General features: G+C 38.0%; 1 protein-coding gene across 2 annotated transcripts; it reads right to left on the bottom strand.

Annotated features, from left to right (window-relative positions):
• Nucleotides 1–14,987: 14,987 nt before the first annotated feature.
• Nucleotides 14,988–26,117, bottom strand: LOC115682715 (DExH-box ATP-dependent RNA helicase DExH6). Of its 2 annotated transcripts, XM_030607006.2 has the most exons (14): nucleotides 25,676–26,117; nucleotides 24,302–24,392; nucleotides 23,836–24,151; nucleotides 23,614–23,688; nucleotides 23,397–23,441; nucleotides 22,260–22,350; nucleotides 22,122–22,180; nucleotides 21,246–21,407; nucleotides 20,095–20,147; nucleotides 19,582–19,615; nucleotides 19,253–19,342; nucleotides 18,155–19,159; nucleotides 16,571–17,659; nucleotides 14,988–16,470 (listed from the first exon to the last, which is right to left on the bottom strand). In XM_030607006.2, the coding sequence occupies exons 1-14, from the start codon at nucleotides 25,821–25,823 to the stop codon at nucleotides 15,532–15,534; spliced, it is 4,197 nt and encodes a 1,398-aa protein (XP_030462866.2). In that variant the 5' UTR covers nucleotides 25,824–26,117; the 3' UTR covers nucleotides 14,988–15,531. The 2 variants fall into 2 exon arrangements, with proteins under 2 accessions (XP_030462866.2, XP_056177482.1); XM_056321507.1 differs by lacking the exon at nucleotides 24,302–24,392 and having other exon boundaries at nucleotides 25,676–25,809.
• Between the last annotated feature and the right edge of the window lie 360 nt (nucleotides 26,118–26,477).

Raw genomic sequence — 26,477 nt, 5'->3', positions numbered from 1 at the left:
TTATTTAATGATATTTCATAAATTAAACATGACAAAATGCACACACACACACAAAAAAAAAAAGTCAGGTTGGGACCGTGAAAGTAATGGCTACCTTAGTTTTTTTTTTTTAACTAAATTCACTGACAAAAAATTAGGACCACGAAAGTCTCCATATGTCTAAAGTTGGAGGAAAAACATTGCCATTTGATGATCAAAGTCGTTTCTCGTTCTAAACAGGACATAAATTATAACGTATATAGGAGATTGATTCACAAAGTCAAATGAAATATTTATGATGGGTATCGAATACGACTCACCCCAAACTCTCACTTACAGTTATTATCATAACTCTTTGTAATCTTCTTTTAGTATATGGAGTACTATGTATATTATCGCATTTTCTGGTTCATATATGCTCTTTAAATCAGTCTTGCATGATGAAGAAACCAATATTTGGTGCACATAATGTGGAGCCGGTCATGTTACTTCCTAGTCGGAACCTACCACGCAACTGATGTTTTTCTTTCTAAAAAACAAAATTGTTTACTCAAACTCAACCATCAAATAAAAGAGTAGAGTCAACAGAAATTCTGCACTCACTTTTGGACCAAAATTTCTGATTAGAGTACCATTTTTACCATTAATTATTATAAATCAATAGAGGTAGTTGCCTTTTAGGCTTTAGACAAGTCCCGCACGCATTAATGCTCAAAAAATTGGAGTAGTGAATAAATCTAAGCATGATAATAATAAAAAAAAAATTAGACCGACTTTTGTGCAACAGCTGGTCGCGTGGAAATCTTATAAAATAAACTTTTATCTCTTTACCCTCGCTTTTATCTCACCTACTTTCCCAACTTGTTCTGCAATTAATTTCAATATTTCTTCTCAAAAAAACGACAGGTGAATTTTCTAACGATAACTCATGATGTTAGGGATTGGCTTAATGGTTAAGGAGCAAAATCATCTCATCCACCGATTAAGCGCGTGATGTACGCTTGATCGTCTACCGAGAGCTAGCAATCCCTTCGTTTGGACCGCTCGCTCTATCTCCAGCTCGTGTGTCTAAAGCTTATGAGGCACCATCCGGACCTTAATCTCTCGTAGATTCGAATGAAAATAAAGAAAAAACCGCTTGACAGATCAAGAGATAAAACTAAAGTACGTTCGGATCGCTGTGACTATATGTTTGGATCAACTTTTTCCTTCTTTCTCTTGCCAGATATGCCCTCAGTTTTGTCGCAATCAAAAGGGCAGCTCCCAGTTGTTGACCACGCCCTGATTTCTTCACGAGCTCCATGCTTTGACCGCACTTATCTTTACTCTCCCCCTATCGTGCCTTAGCAGCAACTGTGTAGGGGCATAAAAATCAGCTTTCTGATTCAAATTTCTGTCGTCGGATACGCCAGCAAAATGCACCAAAGTCGTCGATGTTACGTTGGCTTTTGACTCCAGACACAGATCATTGAGTGAGTGATGCTGAGTACTGAGTACCTCAGACTTGACCCCTCTCTCTCTCTCGCACTAGCAGGCACGGTTGACTTGACCCGTCCCACAACCTTTTTGGTAGTGTAGTGGCGTCGCACGAATCACTTCGGAACCTCAAAGAGCAGTCGTATGACTGGAACAGTGGAGTTTTACCACTACGACGACGTTTACTTTGTCTTTCTTGTTCTGTTCCTCGCTGTCTTCTTCAAGCAGGGGGGGCCAACCACTGCGCCCTCCGGTCAAGATTGGACGGCGCTGCACTCGTGGAACGCAATGGTTTATATGCTGGCTCGAGTTGTGTGTGGACTTGCACTTGCCTCCATGCGATGAAATCAAAACCCTAATAAGTTATGCTTGAAAGTTTCTATTCTTTTATTCCAACAGAGACGATCGATCCACCTGAGACAAAGAGAAAAAGTCTATCCAATCAGGAGGTGTACTTGGAAGTAGCCATCCTTTGAAGAAAGCGTAATAGCTTATTGTTAGGATAAATGACACAAATAGTACATGAATTTTGGTACGATACGTAATGCGATTCCCGAACTTTAAATTTGTTCAGTGTAATCCCTTAAATTTTAGCCCAATGTGTAATATTGTCCTTGAACTTTTAATTTGATCACAGACTTTTAGTACATGTTCAATTTAGTTATTGGACTGTATAGAAATATTCAATATTGTCCTGGAACTTGAATTAATGAATTGACAACATCGAGCATTTTCATACAGTCTAATAATTAAATTGAACATGTATAAAAAATTCAATGACGATATTATATATTGGACTAAAGTTCATGGATCGCATTGAATAAATTTAAAGTTTAAAGATCACATCACATATTGATCTAAAATTTAAGAATTATTTGTATCGTTATCTCACGACGTTATTGGTGAAACCCTTGGAAAAAAATGATTAAATAAGTGGTGAGATTTTTCAGTGGAAGAAACCCTTGACTGGTGTTTCATTATGCTTCTTGTGTGGCCCGCTAGAGTAAAGTACTGTTGGTTTCCGTCGCTGACCCGCCTTGGGGTACAACTTTGATTCTTTCTATACAGATAGGGATCATATTTGAAATCAAATCGAGCAACTCTTTGAGAAGAACAGTGTGTTTGATATAAAAGAATTTGGAAACTCTTTTACTGCATTCTGCCACCCCGTCATCATCGGACGGAGGTGGGGCGAGGCAAGCGACAGACAAGTTCGGTGGCGACGCGACGGGCGAGAAATGGGCATATGTCACTTTGTAAAGTAAATGGCTTTTTCAGCAACGATTTATCATGGAAAGAGGGGCCAGATTGGAATCTCCTCCTAATCATGTACGCCTCCACGGTTGGTGAGTAGAAAGCACGTCACTAAGGTAGCGAATGATAACCATTCTGTTCCGGAATGAGTTCCTGAACCAGAAATAGATTTTTCTATTTCTGGTTCCTGGATGAGTTTCTGAGAAAAAAAACCCGTTTGATAATGACAAAAATTTGTATTTTTAGAACGTAAAACCCGTTTGATAACAAAGACAAAATTTCGTTTCCCGAAATAAAACCCGTTTGATAAACAAAGAAAAATTCTATTTCCAGGAATAAAAATCCATTTTTTTAGAAATGGAATAAAAATAATAAAAAATTCGAAAAATTAATAAAAATCTTTAAAAAAATTCAGAAAATCCCAAAAAATTGAAAAATTCCAGAAAAAATCATCAAAATGTCGAGAAAATAAAAAAAATTTAGATTTCGGGAAAATAGGAAATTTGTTGAATTCTTTTCAAAAAAAATCAAGAAATCAAAAATTTCAAAACTTCACGAATCGCTTAGAATACTGGCCACCCACTTTTAGTGAAATTTAAATTTTTTTAGGTGCCCAAAAAAATCAAAAATCAAAAATTTCAAAACTTCATGAAATCGTTTAGAATACATGTGGCCATCCACTTTGAGTTAAATTTAAATTTTTAAGGTGCCTAAAAAATTCAAAAACTCAAAAATTTCAAAACTTTACAGAATGGCTTAGAACACCTGTGGCCACCCACTTTGAGTGAAATTTTAATTTTTGGAGGTGAAAAAAAAGCAAAAAATCAAAAATTTCAAAACTTCACAGAATGACTTAGAATACATGTGGCCATCCACTTTGAGTGAAATTTAAATTTTTTTAGGTGAAAAATTCAAAAATTTCAAAACTTCACAGAATGACTTATAATACCTTTAGCCACCCAGTTTGAGTAAAATTTAAATTTTTTTAGATGCCCAAATGGTATTTTTTATTTTTTTTTATTTTTTTTGGTTCCTAAAGAAAATTAAATTTCACTCAAAGTGGATGGCCACATGTATTCAAAGCCACTCTGTGAAGTTTTGAAAATTTTTCTTTTTTGCTTATTTTTATTTTTTTTTCGACACCTAAAAAAAATTAAATTTCACTCAAAGTGGGTGGCCACAGGTATTCTAAACAATTATGTGAAGTTTTTTATTTTTTATTTTTTTCGGCACCTAAAAAAATTTAAATTTCCCTTAAAGTGGATGGCCACAGGTATTCTAAGCCATTTTGTGAAGTTTTAAATTTTTTCTTTTTTTCTTTTTTTTTTTTTTTTTCGGCACCTAAAAAAATAAAATTTCGCTCAAAGTGGGTGGCCACAGGTATTTTAAGCCATTCTGTAAAGTTTTGAAATTTTTACTTTTTTGCTTATTTTTATTTTTTTTGGCATATAAAAAAATTTAAATTTCACTCAAAGTGGGTAGCCACAGGTATTTTAAGCTATTCTGTGAAGTTTTGAAATTTTTTATTTTTTTTATTTTTTTCGGCACCTAAAACATTTAGATTTCACTCAAAGTGGATGGCCACAAGTATTCTAAGCCATTCTGTGAAGTTTTGAAATTTTTGATTTTTTGCTTTTTTTTATTTTTTTCGGCACCTAAAAAAAATAAAATTTCGCTCAAATTGGGTGGCCACAGGTATTCTAAGATATTCTGTGAATTTTTTAAATTTTAGAATTTTTTATTTTTTTTGGCAACTAAAAAAATTAAATTTTGCTCAAAGTGGGTGACCATAGGTTTTCTAAGCCATTTTGTGAAATTTTGAAATTTTTTATTTTTATTTATTTTTTTCGGTACCTAAAAAAATTTAAATTTCACTGAAAGTGGGTAGCCACAGATTCTAAACCATTCTGTTAAGTTTTGAAATTTTTGATTTTTTGCTTTTTTTTCTCACCTCAAAGATCGTGACTTCCATATGAATATGTGTGTTGAAGAAAATGAATTCCTCATAAATGGTTCTCACTTTTGTTCCAGAAATGAAAAATCAACTTTTTTTTTGGTTCTCATTTCGGTTTCGTAATCGCCATGGAAGCAAACTTGTCCCGGAAATAGAAAATGAAATTGCGTTACCAAACGAGTTTCTGGTCCAAAACTGATTCTGGGAACAAAAAATCAGTTCTTGACAGAACCAGAATGGTTTTCATGCAGCACCTAAGACCACTCATTAGCAAGACTCAATAATGTCAAGTCATGGTCAAATTGAATGCATTAAGACCCAATTTTTTTTTTATTGGTTGCAAAAATCTAGTGCTGGTACCATTGAATCCCATAGATGTCATTAGTATCTTTTTTAAGATTTGCTTATGACAAGGACTTGTGAACTTGCGGTGATCACCAAACAAGATTAACGTTGATTAAGTGGGGAAGCTTTGTTCGATTGCGGAATCGCATGGTTAATTAGCCGGCCCTTCGTTACTAAAGTATAGCGGGAACATGATTAAATCCTTCATTAGTTCACAAACAGTTTCAGGGGTTTCACTCAATTAGGAGCCTCTGTAATTCCTTCCAAGAGTTTTTTGGGGCTAACATTCTTTGATATAAAAAAGAGAATGTGTGATTAATTATTCACAACAAGATCACAAAGGACGAAGCTAATGTATATAGCTCCAATAGGCCACTTTCACTTTGGGATTAATTACAATGAGAAGTTTTCTTTTTTCCTTCTTTTGTTGTCGGTCACTGTGAAAAAAAAAATGAAATTACATCTGTCATAAATTATGTATGTTAAGTAGGTACAAGATATGACAAAAAAAAAGAGTAGGTACGAGGACAAATGAACCCAATGAACATTGTGGTGCCTGTGCTCAGCATTGAGACAAAGATTGATGTGTTAAAACAGCCGTATTATGTCATTTCGCGTCAAAAAGTACGGGTTGTTTCCCTTTTAGATAAATTTCAGTAAATATTGTAAATGTCGAAAAACAAATGTTGAGAAAATATGATTCGCGTAATTTGTTGGTAACTTCTCGACACGTTCATGAAATTACCAAATTTTGTTATAATTTGGAAACTAGTAATTTTTATACTAACTTACCACTTTTTGTTTGCATAGCTTATCAATGCTTCACATGTACTAACTCTATGAGAAGTTATCGACCTAAATTCGAGTGATTTACTAATTTTTTTCATTAAATTAACCATTAGTTTTAGATTACCAACTTTCGTCAAAGTTACTTACCAATATTTAATTATTCTTCTAATTTACTATATTTAGTTACTAATTTTTATATGCCTTGGTTGCTAATCCTTTGTATTTACTCGCTCTTTTAGAGGTTATCAACCTAAATTAGTGCGAATCACCAACTTTTCTTGTTATTTACAATCTTTTATTTGCATTTCTTAGTAACACCTTACATTTACCAACTTTTAAAGAAATTGTTAATATTAATTAGAGTAACTTACCAACTTTTCTCATATTGAGTTATCACCTAATTTTGGGCTACTTAACTATTATTTTAGTTACTTAGCAAGTTTATTTTTCATTTAATTACCACAACTTTTCTATCTTTTACCAACTATTTACCTTTCTTAATTACATGTTATCAACTTTAATTTCAGTAATTTATCAATCAACTAATTTTGGGTTACACTCTCATTTGAATTATTTTCCAACATTTATTTACGTTTTTTTAGTTTATTAACTTTTCTATTGAGTTACTTAGTCGGAGGAAGTCACCAAATAAATGTGGCAATTTCATATAATGGTCGATAAATCTATGGTGTTGGTAAGAAAGTTAAATAATAGGTGATAAATAATAGAAGACTCTCTTGTCAAGAATAGGAGAAGTTAGTACTTTAAAAAAAACCCAAAATAAGAGTTCGTGTAATTCAATCATAGAAAAGAGTAGTAACTAAGGCAAATAAGAATATTCACTCAATAAAAAATTAGTAATCTTAAAAAACCAAATCAATGTCAGTAAACAACTCAAATGATAGTCGATAACCAAAAACTTGTTGCTAATTTAACTAGCAAAAAGTTGGTTAAATGACACAAGGAAAGTTCACAGTTTCATATAATAATCGGTACGTCCGAGTCGGTAACCCTCAACTTAAGAAATGACTCGATGGGGAAAAAAACCAACTATTTTTGGCCAGACATTTTATATGACTTATTTTGATGGTATGTCTGGTATGTCGAGTGAATGAATGTGAAACCTTACTACAAAATTTATTTTTGTATTAAGTGTAAACTTCAGAAAGGTTTTATTTAGTCAAGAACCTTACTAAAAATTCACACTTAAAATCTATGAAGACAAGAGAAGAAGATGCTTAAAATCTATGAAGACAAGAGAAGAAGATGCTCAAAATTCACACTTAAAATCTATGAAGACAAGAGAAGAAGATGCTTAAGTTTTTGTCCGCTGGCCTTTGCTCAGAGCACTGATTGGGACACCAAAATTTGTCGGCGGGCGACGATGATGCGTTGGACGTCAAAAATGGAGAGCTCCTCAGAATTTTCAAGACCTGGCGGCGAGACCAACAACAACTTGTACAAAATTAGTAATTTAGTCAATTTCTTCTCGCAAACAATACAATCGATCACATCATTTGCTTCGGAAAGCAGAAAATGTTTTCATTATTGTACTGCGTGTTCTTTGAAGACCGTGAATCATGTCCCCATTTCGACCGTCCATCGTTGACGAACCGAATACGCAATGGTCCGGGGAACCTTATCGTAAGAACACTAAATTAGCGAGACGGAGGCATTCCCCAATGTGGGTACCTCGCCTGCCATCGGAGACGGAGGATCTTTTCTAGTAGCGAGGAGGGGAGAAGAGGAGAGGTCGAATCGACGACGGAGATGTGGGATTTAGTTACAGAGGACGAGAATCACACAATGATTAAACATTAGCTCGATTCGAAACGAAAGAACACGTCTCTCTTCGAAATGAATCGGGCAGATCCGTCCTTACAATGAGGACAAGATGTCGCGCCGCCCCACATCACGCCACACCAAACATGCAGCCATGTGATTCGGTTTTGGGGTTTCACGACACATCAAATTTACGATAACAAAGCGGATTCTAAAGCATGAGCATGGTGTGCCGCCACTAGATATTGTATGAGCAACTTGCCTTCTCCGGTTGTGGTGTAGGTGCATGGCGTGCACAGATTAGATGCTTTCTTTACTGAAAAACGTGGTTTAATTTGTTAAATTTGGATAACCATAGTACGGTCGCATGTGGGGTCGAATGTGATGATTGCACCATCCGATATCGCCATCGTCAATCACCCTTTTTGCATGGATTAGACATGTTCGTTCCAGAAATGAGAGCATGCAACTCTGTCGAGGTTTTGCTGCGTTGCAGATCATACGATCTCTGATCTCTCCGTTGGCGTTCAAAACGGCAAAATTTGACACTTTCAGACTGAAAATCTCGACACTTCCGATACGATCTCTGATCTCAACAGCAGCGATCGGTTGAATGGGACGCGGCAATCATTTTGCACATGATAACCAAATTTTAGAATGCAGATCGACAAGTTGGTAGGTTGGTACGGGGGTGGTTGAATCACAGTTTAAGAAATTTAGGCTAGCGTCGACGGAGGGCGGAGGGCGTTTACTTATTATTTGTAGTTTGATCGGTACTGTCTACCGCATGTGTGATTGATTATTGGCAATTATAATCATATTAATGCCATTAAAAAGCCAAATGGATACCCCCATGACATATTCATCCAAAGCTCACCAAAAAAGATATCCCAAATTGGTAATAGATGATACATGTACTCCAAATTAACTTTCATCTCGCGAAAAAATCTAAACCGGTACTATTAACCCAGATCTACCCTTCGTTAGCATTCCGTCCAAAATCTTGTTGAGGTGCACGCATGTCGACATTCGTGGGGACGCTTGCAAGACAGATTTGATTTGGAAAATCCAAGTGTTTTGACACTTGCGCATCTTAATGGAGGGTAGATTTGGGTCAGAATCATCAGGTATGGTTTTTTGTAAGATGAAAAGTAGTTTTGAGTAAATGTGTCATAGGTATCGGTTCAAGATCTCTTGTGAGTCAAATATTAGTTTGAGGTTTTTGTAAGATGAAAAGTAGTTTTGAGTAAATGTGTCATGGGTATCGATTCAAGATCTCTTGTGAATCAAATATTAATTTGGGATAAATGTGTCATAAGGATTTAGGTTTTTCAATGGTATTGATCCAACCATATACAATCTCTTGTTATAGTATCATCAATCCTATCGTGCACCGACCATTTAAAGGCTCGGTTCAATCATTTAGATAGAAATAAAGCTCATAGAAAGTCCTATTGAAATCAAGAAGCATAGACCTATCTGCTACCACACCAGAATAAATTGAATATTATGAATAAATGGTGCAGGAAAGTAGCCTAGAGGATCTTGTGTTAATGGGGTCAATTCCACTTTGATGTGAAAGCATCTAATCCCTTTCACTTACTAATTGTAACAAGGCTGGATAAATTGCGCGCATGAAGATCTCAAGGGTACAAATACCATTTCTGTAGATGTCAAGGTACAAGTATTCGACAAAAAAAGGTACAAATACAATGTGGGATATGCTTGTAGATCTAGAGCTCTACCAAATGTTTAAACTCCATTTCTTAATAAGGTCGGCCATGGATATCCATTTCTTTATCTTTATTGATGCCGATGATTGTTCAAGCATCTCCATGATAGAAAGAGTGCGTATAGCTTTTTTTTATATTTGGAATAGTTGAAAATAACTTTAAGGTTGCACAGATCTCTAGCAGTTGATATCATATCTTTCTTGGAGTTCCCGAAACATTTTTATTCTGTTGTACATCTGCTGCATCAAGGACTAGAAGTTCCATCGTAATCAATTGCACATGATTCACATCAAAACGGGAGGGCTAAGCCCGGCCGCAAACCCTAGTTTCACTATCATCATGCACAAAATTTTAGATGAGCACGGGCATCTCACTAATTATCATAATCTCAACTCGATTGCGAAAAATGACGATGTGGGAGAGATTCAAACATCCGTAAAGATCGACACGCTAGTTTCTTTTTAAGTGTAAACAGATGTAAATCATATCGATTTCGCACCATTTTAAGCATAGATAAATGTAAATCATGTCGATTCCACACTATTATTAATGGGGAAAGTCTTTACCTACCGCAACTAACTTATGCAATAGCAAATTCATATAGTCCATTTGATTTTTTGTCCCACTACATGTTCAGCTGTCGTGCCTTGAAATCTGACCCATATTAAAGATCTAATTTCATGTAAGCACGCATATATATATAATATATATAGAGAGAGTCAATTAAGAATGGTTGGACTTTGGCGATTTTACTTGCTATTAAATACACATTCGAGCAGTCCAGGTGAGGAAAAAATGGGAGAAGACTGGTGATCAATATCGGTGCAGAGTCATAGGCGTACAAGTTTGAACTTTGAAGTTTTGCCTCGGTGGTCGATGTCCGGCGAGCTGTCTGTGACTGCGATTGCATCATTAACCAAGACAGGTTTCATTGTCAAGTCACCTATCAGAAAACCCTAAAAACAAGGCAAAATCATATGAGATGATGCAAAATAAAAGAAACTACTCAAGCCCCATGCATCACATGCGCATGGGAAAACGAAGGACTGAGCAGCTGTCAAAAGTTGCTCTCTTTCACGGGAGCCGAAGTTGACAATAGTCACCATAATTACGTATTTAAACGATTTAATTATATCAAGTCGGAAATAATGAAGATCGGAGTCTGATGATGATGTGATTGTGATGCAAAGAACAAGGCAAAAGCGACCCATGGAGGCTGGTTCTGGGTTGTGTAATGAATGAGTTCACTGCTGTCAGATTATTAACGAAGAAGTTAACTAGGGTTTAGGGTTTAATGATATAAAGAGTCTATAAATCTCGTAAATAAGCGGTGCGAGATAGTTTAATCATATATTCATTTCTCTTTTTTTCTTCCTTTTTGGTGGCTAGGCAGGTCGAGAATGGACTGGATATTCCATCGGTTTAAACTTGTGCAGGCAAAAGATAAATGTTGCACTTCCTTGCTTGCTTTTGCTTGCCAAGGAGACTTTGACTATTTTTCAAAATTTTGAACGTGGAAAGTTGGATTTTGCAAGGTTTCGAGGAGTTGGTACCAATAACAGACTATTAAAGACGAGGTTATTGCCTGAGGAGACAAACTAAGGACCTGATCAAAATGGCAAGTTTACAAAGAAAAATGAAAGAAGAATAAGAAAAAGTCAATTCATATGCTTTACTTGGCTTAACCCATTAATTAATATGTACAATTATGGACTTCCAATTTTCCAAGTTCCTTTTCATATTAATCAAGCAAACGCGTGTTCTGGGAAACTAGCACAGTCGTTGATCATTCCGATATAGTCCTATTAGTGTATATCTAAGACCAAGACCCTTGTGCATATTGATATTATATTGAGCATGCCGACGTGTTATTTTTAAGAAGCATTGCAGAATAAATCGGAACAGGTTCGACATCCATGTGAAAAAGTCGATTCACATGCTTTCCTTGGCTTAACCCGTTAATTGATATGTATAATTATGGACCAAGTTCCCAAGCTCTTTTTCATATTAATCAAGCAAACGTGTGTTCTCGGAAACTAGCACACTTGTTGACCATTCCTATATAGTTTTTCTAGTGTACATTTAAGAGGCTTTACTAATTAGCGTTAGACCAAAACCCTAGTGCAATTTGATATTATTTCGAGCATGCCGCTACGGGGAAATCGGTAGACGTGCTGTTCTTAGGAAGTAGTGCAACATAAATCGGACCGAACGGCGGCCTCATCTCTGCAAAAATCTAGTGTTGATCATTTATAAAGGGATCTTGCGAGGTTCTTTTATTCGATTTTATTGTGAAACTTTTTAAGCCAAAGTTCTAATTTAACTTTAAAAGCTCTTCATTACTTTCCTAAACTTTCGATGTCAGTGCACATACAAGCCAGCCTTTGCTACAATGTCATATATCTGGACAAAATTTTATCTGATGGCTTTAGTACCAATAAAAGGATTAATATCACGAAAAACCCCAAACTGGTATATATGTGACAATTTTATCCTGAACTAATTTTTTGATCATCAAAAACCCCAAACCGGTACACCCGTGATAAATTTATCCCGAACTATTTTTTTGACCACAAAAAATACCATACCGGTACACTTGTGACAATTTTACCCCGAATTAATTTTTTGACCACCAGAAATCTCAAACTGGTACACTTGTGATAATTTTACCCTCAACTAATTTTTTGACCACTAAAAACCCCAAATTTGTACATTTGTGACAAATTTACCCTTCGTTAGTGTCCGTTAAATTGGATTAATATCACGAAAAATCACAAATTGATAAATTTGTGATAAACAGAGGGATAAAACCCCAAACTGTTACACCCGTTAACTATCACGTATCATCAAACTTAGCAATTTGACAGTTTAATTTAACGGAAACTAACGGAGGGTAAATTTGTCACTGGTGTACCAGTTTGGGGTATTTTGTGGTCAAAAAATAGTTTGGGATAAATTTGTCACAGGTGTATCAGTTTGAGGTTTTTCATGGTATTAACCTTAAAAATTTATATGGAACTTAATGTTTATGTCACGTACTCATTAATATCTTTTGACAAAAAAGAAAATACCCAATAACAATTTAGACGATCTACAGAAAAAGATAATGCAATAATTATTTTGGTTAATATCACGAAAAACCCTAAACTTGTACATTTATGATAAATTTATTTCAAACTAATCTTTTGACCGCAAAAACCTCCAAACAAATACACTTGTGACAAATTTATCCCCAAACTAATTGTTTGACCATAAAAAACTTCAAACTTGTACATTTGTGACAAATTTACTTTCTGTTAGTTTCCGTTAAATTGGATTAATATCACAAAAATTACAAACCGGTACATATGTGACAAACAGAGTGTAAAATCTCAAACTGGTACACCCGTCAACTGTCACGTATCATCTAACTCAGTAATTTGACATTACAATTTAACGAAAACTAACGAAGGATAAATTTGTTACAGATGTACCGGTTTAGGGTTTTTTATGGTCAAAAAATTAGTTTTGTATAAATTTATTACTGACGTAATTACATAATAATTAATTTTACCAATAAATTTTATATGGAACTTTTCACGTTCTCATTAGTAACTTTTGACCAAAAAAAGAAAAATACCCAACAACAATTTGAGACGATCTACTAAAAAGATAATATAATATTTGTTTAATAAGATAGGCCCACAAGTATCTTGATCCTGGTGGGAGAGAATGAAGACTTTTGCGTTATGATGTCGCCTCCTCAAACCGATTAATTTATTCGCACAAATTAGACTTGATTGAGCTAGCAATCTACAGACTTTGATTATGTTCACACCTAAACGATTTCTTTGTGGATCGAGATCGTGTCCAACCGAACACGTCTGATAACTGTTGTTTTTCAGAGTTTTATTTTCAATTTCTCTTTTTCCGGCATGACAGTAAGGTGGTTAGGGTTCAACCGGTCCATCTCCCCGGACGATCTTAAGAACGCGCTCTCCCACGTTGCCCCCGGTGGATTTGTGGTTTCACTCTTCAAGTAAAGCAAATTCTGTTACCATGTAAAATGCATGCCACTCGGCCAAAGAAAGATAACAGAAAATTGGTCAAAATAAGCACTAAATACTTTTCGAGAGATCTCCTCCGGATCATTGGTATGGCTATCAAAATCGTGAGAATCAGCATGTAAAAGGTTTGGTTAAGATATGCTAGATTCGACCAAGTATACAAATGGAATCACATGCCCTCCAATTATATCTTCCAAATCGTCCATCAAATAAGTTGAAGATTTCATATAAAAAAATAAGTGGAAGATTCATTAAACTATGAAACGTTACCCTGACATAATGTGATGTGTTTCCAATGCCAATAAAAAGTAACCGACCAAAAAAATATGGTATTTAACATTTGAAAAACTGCCAAATAAAATGCATCCCAAGCGAAAATATCACAAGAATCGCCTCATCGAAAACCATTGCAAGGAAAACTATATTCGAAATTTTTTTTTTCTGGATGGACTCTATCCATTTATTCATTCGACCCAACTCTAAATTAATTTAATTTTTTTTCTCACTAAGAATTCAAACGGAGTTTGAACTGATCATCAACAGGTCCATAAGAAGTGATCTCATTTTATTCATCGGGTCCAACCGAATCGAACCGAGAAGCTTTTGTCAGGCTATTATTATCTTGTTTTGTTCCCTAAACCTTATGGAAAAGAAGTTTTAACCTAATTAGTAGATAAATTTAAGAAAAATTAGGGCTCTTACCATAGTAGACAACTTCCATGATTCGTTAGTAAAAGAAGTTCGAAAAAGTCCAGACCAAGAAAAGAAAGATCGACAAAATAAGCTACAGAACCACCCTCGTGTATTAATTGCTTCCAGCAAAAAAAAAAGGTATTTTTAAGGAGAAAAAGTGTTTTAAGTTTCTTCTACGATATCGCATTGTCTTGATAAAAGGTATTTTTTAGTAGAAAAAGTGTTTTAAGTTTCTTCTACGGTATCGCGTTGTCTTGATCAATAATTATCTACATATCTACCAAATGAGAGGCAAAGTCATCAAAAAGCCGGAAATAGAGGTCGATACCATCTGAAAGTTTTTCGCCATCGCCGGATAAGACATGGATGCCGGGCATCAAGCGCTCAAATGGCTTATGCTTGTTCATAATGTCAAAATACCCAGCGGCACGACGATAATGGCCAGAACAATGCAAGACACAGCTCATCATACCGATTTGCAGCGTTTGCTGAAACCCGAGACGACTTCAATCTGCTAGTTCCTTCGAAAGAAAACGGGTGTGCACATACCTCGTGATCGAGGTCTGAAAGCTGCGGCACTGGAAACAGTTTTCAGCATCAAATTCTGCTCTCCACCGTAACAATATAACAGGAGAGCCACCACTCAATCAAGACCCAACAGTTAGTCGACCTCAAGAAACAAGTAATCTTCTCACCGCAATCTCATGACATGAGATGGAACCTTTTCAAAAGAGGCTCATGAAAACGTTCAAACTGTCCATGAGTAAATTCAAAATCACCTCATTTCCCTCGCGCAAGGAAAAGCTAGATCTCAGCATGCAGCTATCTGTCCAGATCAAAGGAAGAAGGCAGAAATGCGCAAGAGAAAAGAAATAAAAGTCCTAACTGATCACATTCATTCACGTATTTCTGATATGATTAGAAGAAAAACTATAATTCAAGCGTAACCAACAGTAACGGACTTCATTCATCATTGACCAAAAAGAGGCGAAAAAAGAGCAGACTTGGTTCATCTATAAATAAAATCCAAGCAAAAGAAAATGATGGCATACAGTAGAAGCAAGGAACAGCAGAAGGCCCAAAGAGAAGGCACGAGCAAGAAGCCGCATGCTGAAGAGAGGTCCCAACTCAGAGTTGAAATGCAAAATTCATTACAGATGCAACCCTGCCCAGCTTTTCATTTGTTATTAGACCTCACAAATCAGGATTGGGGCGATTTGCATCTTTCAGGTCCAATCATCTTAGTTTCGGCTGAGGTACAGAATACTGCATCAACATCTGTCAGGATCTTCTGCTGTGTTAGCATGTAAATAAAAGACCCAAATATGACCTATTCAAGCTTTCCATCCATCGGAAGCATTGCTAATTCAGTGGCCGTCATCGATTCCGTGAGTTCCACTCATTTTGCAATGCAACCAGGAAGGTCCACAACATCAATTACTTTGCTCAAGGCACTTTTGTCCGACTGTTGATCACCACCTCAACCAGAGCCATTACCACGCTGCCTCTTAAGAGAATCTCCCCTCGGACCGTAAGGTCCATACATATTTGAGCCATAACCAACTAAAGTAGAAACTTTAGCTGGAGGTTTCGGATGCCCACTCATAGAATCTGAAGTTGAAGGCTGTTGGCTATTTTGATTTGACAAGCCCTTATTTTCGTGCTTCTTCTTTGATACAGACACCCCAGCTTTCGGACCTCTTGAACCATGGCCAACTGAAGTAGAAACTTTAGTTGGAGGTTTCTCATGCCCACTTGTAGAAGCTGAAGAAAATGGTCGTTGGATATTTTGAATTGACAAGCCATTAGTATTCCGTTTTTTCCAGGATGCAGAAATCCCAGCTTTCGGCCCTTTTGGACCATGGCGCACTACAGTAGAAACTTCAGATGGAGGTTTTCCTTGCACACTCGTGGTAGCTGAAGAAAAAGGCTGCTGAATATTTTGAATTGGCAAGTCACTGTATTTCTGCTTGTCCCTGGATGCAGTATTCTGCTTTTTCCTGGATGCAGAGAACCCAGGTTTCTGACCTCTTGGTCCATAGCCAACTGAAGTAGATACTTCAGATAGAGGTTTCGCTTGCACACTCGTGGAAACTGGAGAAAATGGCTGCTGAATATTTTGAATTGACAAGTCATTATAGTTCTGCTTTTCCGTGGACAGAGATAACCCAGCTTCCCAAGATCCATACGTTGAGTTATGATGTCTGTCAGGCCTCATTAAAAATCTAAGAAACTCACCAGTCTTCCTCCTCTCTGGCACGAATTCATCACTCTCATCTGCATTCACCATCGACATCAATGAGTCAGCAGGTCCTGAGGGTGACAAAATCCCTGATAAACCATCATAGGATAGGATGCATGCCGTTGCATATACATAAGCCCCAAGTACTGGAGGAAGAACCTCATGTGGATGAATGACCTATAAAACAACGTTCAATTGATCAAAATGATGAAACCAAAACGACCCAATGAAACAATCCAAGTTTAAGAATAGAAACATCTAGAAGAAAATCCCTCACCTTGAATAATATTGCTGCAGAAAGTTGCTCTCTCAAGCAGTATATCCGCGCAATATCAAGTGCAGTGGAACCAAAGGGAAGCCATCGATCGACAACAACTGTCACTGGTGCATCGGGGCAGGACATTGTCTGTTCTCCATCTCCTCCTTGTGACTTGTCATTATTGTTTGTTGGGTTCTCATCGCTGTCTTCATCGTAGTCACTTTCACCATCATCACCGTCGTCGTCATCATCGTCAGAGTTACCAGGAGCCACAGCAATCTCAGTACCTAGCAACAAAACTGGAAGTGGCCCCACCACAGTGCAGTTTCTTATAAGAGTACCCCCATCCCCACGTGTTACCTCATCATACATGAATAAGGGCTGATCATCAGTTTTCAAGAATGATAATTTGTAGTTAATCGAATGAGGATGCAAACGAGCTCTATCACCATTAGCAGTCTCCACAAAACGTTTTCCACTTCTATGACGCGGTACTAATCTCCCAACCATTGGATATAAACCAGCAACCAGAACAGCATGAATTATACCTGGATCATGCGCATTCAAGCTACAACTAGAAACATCCTCAGGAATGAACCCATTGCGCGTCAGTTCCATTTGGAGCTGTTTTCGCATGCCTGACAGCATTCTCATAGTGCTAGAGGATACAAAGAACTGAGAACAAAAGCGTGCTTCTTGACCCATGTCCTTAGCTTTCTTCCAGCACTCAAATGCTGCTACGACTGCTAGTTGATCACTCTGCCCATTGTACAATGAAGCCAGCTCAGCTTTAGCTTCTGCTGACCTTTTCTTTTCATTCGGTAACATTGGCAGCGTGAATGGGTCCCTGTAGTCCGAAGCACATGCAAGAGTCAATGCTGGGTCAAGGCAGTTCATCAATATGGCAAAGAGAAGCATCTTGCTTGTCAGTGGATGAACAGGCAGAGAACCAAGCTTCTCCCCAAGGTCCGTCAATTTTTCATCAAGAGACAAAGCACCAATATCCTTGAGTATATTGACTGCATTCCGTATGGTTTCAGAAACTGGAGGATCCAATGTCTTCAGCAAAAAGTCCTCAAGGTTGCCATTTGGATTAAGCAACTTCACCTACCAAAAGATATTAACCAAATAAATACAGCACTTTCTTGGGCTTGAGACAATTTTTTGGCTATCAATACCCACTCAAAACTACAAAAGCAAGGAGAAACATTATGAGCAAGTTTTGACGCATTAAACTTCTTGCTCTGACATTTAGGCTGGAAGTGTGATTTTTAACAGTCAGCGTTCCCTTTGACGTTCATTTAACTCTAAATACGGCAGTTAGAAGTTATAACTTCCACAATTACTATTTCGCATCTTTTGTTAAGAAATTAATATAGACTGCGACATCGATCTTTTCTCAGATATATTTCCGCTCAAAATTCAAAAATGCAAGAAAAAGCAAAAGTAAGAGGGAATAACTATGTTTCTGTCTTCTACATCAAAGTTTTACAGGTTGCTTTTTCAAATAGCATGGTCATTTAAAAGCTAGAAGTGAGAGGCCCTATAGACATGCTTTCCCTTATCTAAATGAACATATAGCAGTTGCACAAAAATGATCACCTGGAGACAAAGTTCCTCAATTGGCATTCTTCTGATCTCAGGTACTTGGAAATCAGGCAAAGAAGCTGCTCGTAGTTTTGAATAAAGATGATAACATGTACCAGGTTGGCAACGGCCTGCCCGACCCTCTCGTTGCTTTGCACTGGCTTTCGAAATCCATGAAGACTGAAGAGTTGACACGTTGTTATAGGGATCATAGCTTTTCTCTTTCATTCGACCACTATCAATAACATAAACAACATCATCTATGGTGATAGCAGTCTCAGCAATATTAGTTGACAAGATGATTTTGCGGCAACCAACGGGCGGGCGTTTGAAAACCTTTCTCTGTTCCATAGATGGGACCATGGAGTGAAGAGGCAAAATGACAAACTTAGAAGTATCTTTGAAGAAGGGGGACATAAGTAATCTACTCTTGGCTCTATTGATATCATCCCATCCCGGAAGAAAAACAAGAATTGCTCCATCTTTTGAATCAGTACATATTTTCTTCAATAACTGCTCTATAAGAACTACATCGATTAGTTCAGGATTAACTGTCGAAAGATATTTATCAAGCAATAGTTGTTCATCCACTGAATTTGAAGAGGTACTCTCCATTTGCTTTCTAATCAATTCAGCGGCTTCTTGTTGGTTTTCACGTTCAGCCCAATCCAGTGCAGTCGCACCATCTTTCGCTTTTAAGTGGCAGTCTGCACCAAAAGAGAGCAGCATGCAAACATCACCTGCCCTACCCTTACCAGTAAACACCATTAGAGGTGTCATCCCAGTTAAGGAATGCTGGTAATTATAAATTTGTGGAGTTCCTTCCGAAGAAACCAAATCAAGTAGTGTGTCAAAGTCATCACTGGACCATGCCAAATTAATAGCATCGTCTAAAGCGACCTTATCTTCCTCTGTCAGCATTTGGTTTTCATCAGTAACACCGAATGTAGCGGAATCAAGGTGATTGTCTTGTACTGATTTAAGCATTGTCAGTGCATCCTCCAAGTAAAAACTCCTGACCTGAAAAGCAAAGAGCAGTATACCCATATTCAGTCTCGCAGGATTACTAAACCCAAAATGAGAAAATTGAAAGCAAATCATAGTAGCCATTACAGGATAAGTGAAACCCGGAACACGAATAATTGGGCAGCCACCAAAATAGTGGGAGAATCGTTCAGCATCGAGAGTGGCACTCATGAGTATCTGTAAAAAAATTATTGAGAAAATTTCGTGGATATTATGGAAGCAAAAGAAGAAAAGAAAAAGGAGGCAAATGTTCTACATTCAGAGTATTATTAACACTTATCCGTGGAGAAAAATAAGAATGTCTACGCAGGGTTATCATCCCATTATACAATGGGACAGCAGATTGTCCGTAATTAAATCGTCTAAATTTCGTTTTGATATCTTCGATGCAGAGAAGAAGGAAGGAAGGCACTAACCAGACGCAGGTGTGGGTACAATGGAAGCATGTCCCTGCAAAAAATACACACACATCACCACACTAGCTAGACTAACAAAAGTAGTATGTTAACATCAAATAAGAACATCAAATTTCATCAACAGAGAGAGAATCATCCCCATTGTTTTTGCTGCCAACTCACGCAGTAGTCTTAGTCCTAGTAAACTAACAAATGAAACTAATGAACCCTCCCCAAGTTGTGCTACACGCACACACCAAAGTGTCCTGCATCAATCTCCAGCCTCCAGCAATGCCACCAGACCTTCAGCCCACCGGTGGAAACGGAATCATCAACCTTCCACACAATTCAGACCATTGCTAGCATAGTAGCAGCAGGTTTATTGAATAGGCTCGCACAACACATCTTACTGATTTTTTCTCTACACGAAGTGGACCCAATGTATGACATATATCGTACTAGTGCATGCAGACATGAAAATTGCTATTGAATTGAAGTGGTGACTGCTAGAGACTCCATATTAATCATAATTACCTTAAAATTGCCAATATAAAATCCGAGAAGCGATCCCTTTCATGAATTTCATCCTACCAAGTGAAAAGGAAACATTACCAGTTTACCAGGTAAAATGTTTTTTGTTCATCATTAAAACAAGTAAATGCTGTGATTGAAATAGTAATAGAAAATGTAGAAAACAAAGGTATAAATGGCCGGATAAAACTGGCAAATGTCAAGTTCCAACAGCACAATCTTTCTAAAACTTCTTCAACTAATACTGCCAGTCAAAGACAACTTGCCCATATAACATGGATCAATCAACGAATAGCACAGTCATCTTCAAGACATAGCAAGATATAAACCCGTTCTCATGATAGAAATTAAACAAATCTGACACAATATTTATGAATCCCACTGATGCCTTGCCTAGAGGGGGTACCGTGGGGGCATGGTACCGGATGGGTTGGCTTATCACCCCGGTTGAGACCAGGATGCATGCTATAGGAATTGCTGAAGTACAAGTACTGTAGCTTCCAACAACAAAGTTTCCGAACAGCTTGACTTTCATCTTTAGAAAGAAAGGTGCAAATCTTATTTTGCTGGTTTGCAATACTTTAGAGTTCAAGTCATGGCATACAATTTCAGGTACTTATTAGGCTTGTGTTGTAACCGTCACCATGTTACTTCCAAACCAAGCTAGCACCATTTCATTGCAGACTTATGTCCCCTTAACTAGAACTTAGGTGATCAGGAACACTTAAGTACCAAAAGTTAAAGCAAAGATCCTAGATTCTGGTTCCCTCAGAAACCCTGTAAATGATGCCAAGAAAATGACTCAAAATGCCGCTCGAACTATATTGAGTTGGAACAGTCTGATTTCTCTCATATGCTAGAGCAATCAACTTCTCAGCCATCAACTGATTCAAGTATGACTAACTCAAACCAAACCCAACAAAGAGACGCTGCTAAAATCAATATTCAGAAATCGATATTCAATCAGTACCAAAGCATAACGTACAGCATCCCAGAGCAAGGATAACTGCCCAAGACTCTGCATTTGCAATGCTGTTATCACGTAAGGGTGATAACAATTGACTGTTGTCAATTAATCCAACCAGGAAAAGTCGTCCCTTATACAAGGCCTCCACTCATAGACAAGAAGTAGAGAGAGGTTCATGACACAGTACCACAATTATGTGAGTTATGTCGGATAAACGATGCTTCAAGTGCCTATTGGAGGCTTCACCATTTGATCCACCAGCTCCTCTCGAAACTAACACCCTCAGTAAGACTCCATTGGTACAAAAAACAATTGACGAGTGCTTCCCTCCCTTACTTTCCAGCCGTATCTGACATTTTGGAAGCATATAATTAATTACCGGCTACCCACAGATTCAAAAAAGTTAAACGGATATAAAATCACAGTGTCAAAACAAGAGGAACTAGTGTTCCTTATTAATCCAATAATAGGTCCATTAAGATCTGTAACAAGTAAAAAGCATTGAAATATCCAACGAAAAAAGTTAAAATTTGAGAATAGAGACACAGGCTACTGGAATTTCCAACTAATTCACAACTTCATGAGCATTGTACATTAAGCAACGCCAGGGGTTTCTTTAGGATTCAATTCAAGCTGCTCAATACAAAAGTTATGTAGGGAAATGAGGGTAACTAACACAAGCCGATGCTTGTCTCAGAGATAGACTCGGTCCATCTCTAGTTTATGAGAAACCGAGTTTTGCAGCTAAACAAATGAATCTCGTCACAACTACTCTTCAGTTGACAATTCAATTGCTGCAGTTTAATGAGTTGACAAAAAAATATGATCAGCCAATTGAAGATTTTACTACATCCTAGAGTACCCCAACTACACAATATAACAATAACAAAGAAAGGTGGAATACCTAGACAGGCCATAACCAAGCATCTATGCTTCACAAAAAACAATATCTCACCTATGCTTTACAGTATTTGACTTTTAACTTCATAAAGTTCGTTAGGTAATTGAAGTTTGAACATAGATGCACTACACTCTACTAGCCCATTGAGATATGACTGATTACCTTGTATCCAATATCATCTCCAACATTTTCTCCTCTTTCAGAAGATATTCTCTCAGCAACTATACAGAAACAGAAGACAATCAGATTTTTCACATGAAAGTCGGAGAGAGTGAGCTTTAATCAGCCTCATGAGTGCACCTGATGTTGCAGAGATTCGCCGAGGTTGGGTACAAACTATCTTACATGCCTCACCCTTAGCCCACATTGAGTCCAGAAGAAATTGAGGGACCTAAAGAATACATGCTAATTAATTAGTCCTCAGAACGTATTAGAAATACGTGTCTTCCTTTGGCAAGGATCTGCTTCTTAAATTGTATAAGGAACTAGAACAATTAATGTATAAATAGAAGTTTGAACCGCAATAATCTGAGAAACCATCTCCAGATGTTACAACTAATAATAAAAAAATTATCGTATCGAAACATGTAAACCCCAATACTTTCACCGTCGTAATTACCCTACCAAATCATGTAATAACAAATGCAATATACGGTTGTTTGATGTCATCTTATAAATAAAGTCAAACCACTTGGCCTCCATGCTGGACGCCAGCGATGATATCCTTCAATATCATTTAATCACCCTCAACTTAAGGTCACATAAAGTCAGCTCTGGGATGAGCAGTTGAGATCGCCAATTCAGGATTGTTGTTTGCTTGAACAAAAGATCGAAACATGTAATACTTACGCCACAACAAAATGGTATAAGAAAGATATCCAAGGGTTATGTCATTTTTAGCAAATTCATCTTTCTAAAAGCACAGCTCCTAGAGAAAAATAGATACAAAATAAATAAACTTAAGAAAAACACTAGAGCTTGCCTATTGCCAGCATCTCTCATGAGAATGGGGAGGTGGAAGTACAACTACCCCCTCTGGATTTGGAAGGTGTGAGCATGGGGGTAGGGAATAGCCTATGAGCTATTTGGGGCATTTAACCAGAACTTCAAGCTTTGCAAAGGATATTATTGTACCCCAAAAAAAGGAGCCGAGAATTTGAAACTTTACAAGCTAAAACCAAATCTACAGTTTGCTAGGAACAAATGAAAATCAATCTTCAAATAAACTTCAACTAAACCATAATGTCCAAAAACTGCGTGAAAATGGTAATATTATGTCTTCCAATTCTTAAAGTATTCAGGAATGCGAGGGATGAATATGGCTTCAATTCGAAAAGCAACAGCCGCACGATACCAAGCATACCTCCACGGAATATTTCAGATCGAACACGATTTATGTACCATAAAGAAAACAAAGCAAAGAGTAGGTAACCTAACCTGTGTGGTCTTTCCGCATCCAGTCTCACCAGATATAAGAACTACCTGCTTTGTATACAGAACAAGCAACAAGTCCAAGGATGAATTAAAGATTCTAGCCAAACATATGTCCAGAAAAGTCCTTGAATGACAGCATTGGAAATCAGCATGCTAAAAACAAATGCATATGTTCCATAAGAATAACCTATAAGATATTAAGCATATTGTAAAAAATAACCTGATGACAATCTATAGATGACGTGATGACATCCCTGAAGGATGCAATTGGAAGCTTAGACCTCTCTTCAGTAATCTGCACGTGTAAAATCAGAAAAGTTTCGATATAACCATAGATCTCTTATAAACCATAGGCCGACCAATTGAAAACACCAGTAAAGACACTCCCTAACCAAGAAAAGAAATCCACGAATTGATGCAAGCAAGATAATAGATCTGGAACCTGCTTCAAGTTTGCAGCCTTCTCTAATCTAGCAGAAAGTGATTCCACCTTCTTTGTAATATCTGCCTTATCCATGGGAGGCCTGCAAAATATGTCATCTCTCTGTCTTTCCTTTCTTTGTACGCTTTTTCCCGTGTGTTTTACAGCAATTTGCTCACTAATCACTCCCTCACCCGGTGGGTATCTTATGAACAGATCATTCAAAATCTCCTTAGCCTCCTGAGATAATGTCAAATAAGACATACTCCCCTTCCCTTCTGAGTTTTCCCCCTTCCCTTTGGACTTGTAAACAGAAACATGCCTTTGATTGCCATGCCTGAACCATGACCATCCAAGAATAGGAATCCCAAAAGCAAATTATCAATATCAGCGCCCATGTTTTTTTTTTTTCAGAATAAGCTTATTCAAGTATAAATCACACGAGAATGTTCATAGTGACAGGAAAAGATTACATCCTAACACTCACCCAGAGCTTTTAGACGTCATTCCCATCTTCCTGCAGACTGCATGCACTACAGCTCGTTCATGATTTGACAGGTTCTCATCAAATGTTAACACTGCACGCAATGTTCACAAAATGACAAAGGACTTTTTTTTTCCTTCCAATGGCACACTCATCCAAACAAGCAAATCGCATAAATAAAACAAAGAAACCCAGGAAGCAAGAATAGCCCTAAACCAGAACATCCCGGTGAATTCAACCAAAACAAAGTTTCCAAAGCTTGTTATTCATCCTGATAACCAAAATATGATGAAAGCATCGAATTCAAGATGTGTAAATTAGCGTGTAAACGAAAGTACTTACAAGAAGAAAGCGAATAATCATAAATAAGTTAGAGAAGAAAATTGAGATAATGATCCAGTCAATACTTCATTAACCTATCAAACGGTGGAATAAACAATATATAGCTACACTTTGCACACATTTAATATCTCCCTAGGAAGCATTATGACCTATTGCCATAAAACAGACTGAGATAGTTCACAACAATCAACCCTAAAAATCCCAAGAACAGAACCCACTGAATGCTTGTGCGTATGGGTGTAACTGGTCAGATATAAAGGGGGGAGAAAGTACTTGGACTTTGTCGGTTTATTTCTAACTTTCAGGAGTGATTCTACGTGACAGAGAACAGTTTTGGATGTTTATTAACCCATAGATCAGTTATCCATTCTAAAAGCACTGTTTTTTTCTCACGGAATACAACCTCTTTTGAGGCAGCTATGGCGTAGGAGGGATATGACACGTTCGGAAAATGCTCTCCCATGCTTTCCCCGGAAATTACCACCAATATCATATGAATCGCCACTTGCACATACATATGCGTCACTACAAATAATGAACAACCATCTAAGTACACCATGCCATGTTACAACGATCCTCGAAAATCTAAAGCGTTAGGTAGTGAAGCAAATTCAGGGGTCCAATGCAGTAGAAATCCTAAAGAAAGACTGCAAAATCATTTTTTTTGGCACGCGAACCGCTCAACAACATTGAGCTAGACATTCTGTCGCATCGCTCCGGACTTACTCGCTCCAAAACCTCAGTCCAAGGTCTCCGCTCAAGCGAAATCCTCATTCGCACGCACAAATCAAATTGAAAAGCCACAAAGCTCGTCATGCTCACACAGCATTCAGCAGCAACCACGCTCAAAATACCAATCACAAACGAAAGAAATCATCGACTCCGAACGAGCTCCCTCACGCAGCCACTCGCCGGAAAAAAAAAACAAAAGAGAACAAAACACGACGCGAATTATATGAGCAAACGCGGCGCCGACGATAAATGACAAACTTCTCGAGCTGACCAAGGGCGACCGGCAAAAAGGAGAAAGCGCACCTTGCTGCTTGGAAGCGCGGAACTTGTCGAGCCTCTCGGCTATCCGAATCCGCGTCAACTCAGCCACCTTCCGATTCGGTTTGTTCTTCGGCTGCTGCTGCTGCTGCTTCTGCTGTTGCTCTCCTTTCCTCTGCCTCTTCTTCCCCATCTCTGCCCCCGGTCTCTCTGCTCTTCCCCGCCGCCGGGAATGCGAATCCGCCGCTCGAAGGCGCGGGAGCCGCTAGAGCGCGGAGGAGATCGAACGGCACCGGCGGAGGCTCAGAAGCTCCCGTCGCCGGCGAGTCCCCGCGGCGGCGGCGGCGGCGGCGGCGGCGGCGAGGAGGAGGGAGAAGGGAACGCGTGAAGTTCCGGCGTCGCTGCGGGCGTCGCGGGGGCGTGAGGCGGAGGAGAGGGAGAGCAAATGCGTTTTTCGTTTGTGCCTTCGCCGATCGCGGGGTTTTGCTTGTGTGAACCGAAGGGTCACCCCAGTGTTTTTGAACGGCAATTTATCTTCTTCTTTTTTTTCCCTTCACCGCCTGTTATTTACAAATTTTTATTAAATCCGCTGCCGGTCCAAATAATAATTTTGCATTAAATTCCGTTACAAAATTAACTCCAAACGCACTTGTCGCTCCCCGAACCGGTGAACAGGTGCATGTGTATCCTTTCTTTATTTAACATACGGTGGATTCGGAATTTTTACTTTTGACAGGCACCATGGTTCCAGCCCGACCCTGGACTGTAAAGTGTCGTTCGAGTTCGTCCACCGTGTCCTCGTTCGAAAAGAATCGAGAGTATCGTATGATTTTAAGGCGATAAGAGG

Source organism: Syzygium oleosum, unplaced genomic scaffold, assembly GCF_021117445.2.
Source record: "Syzygium oleosum isolate NSW1041296 unplaced genomic scaffold, Sole_v2.1 Sole_v2.23, whole genome shotgun sequence".
NCBI lineage: Eukaryota > Viridiplantae > Streptophyta > Magnoliopsida > Myrtales > Myrtaceae > Syzygium > Syzygium oleosum.
This window is presented reverse-complemented; position numbering and strand designations above follow the sequence as displayed.

Bases quoted from the DNA above. Each gene is read 5' to 3' on its own strand.
- LOC115682715 (XM_030607006.2), bottom strand. From the start codon at position 25,823: ATGGGGAAGAAGAGGCAGAGGAAAGGAGAGCAACAGCAGAAGCAGCAG. The intron at 21,408-22,121 runs GTAATCAGTCAT...CCAAAATGTCAG, and splicing joins GAGATGATATTGGATACAAG to ATACGGCTGGAAAGTAAGGG. The intron at 16,471-16,570 runs GTGAGGGATTTT...GTTGTTTTATAG, and splicing joins CTGCAGCAATATTATTCAAG to GTCATTCATCCACATGAGGT.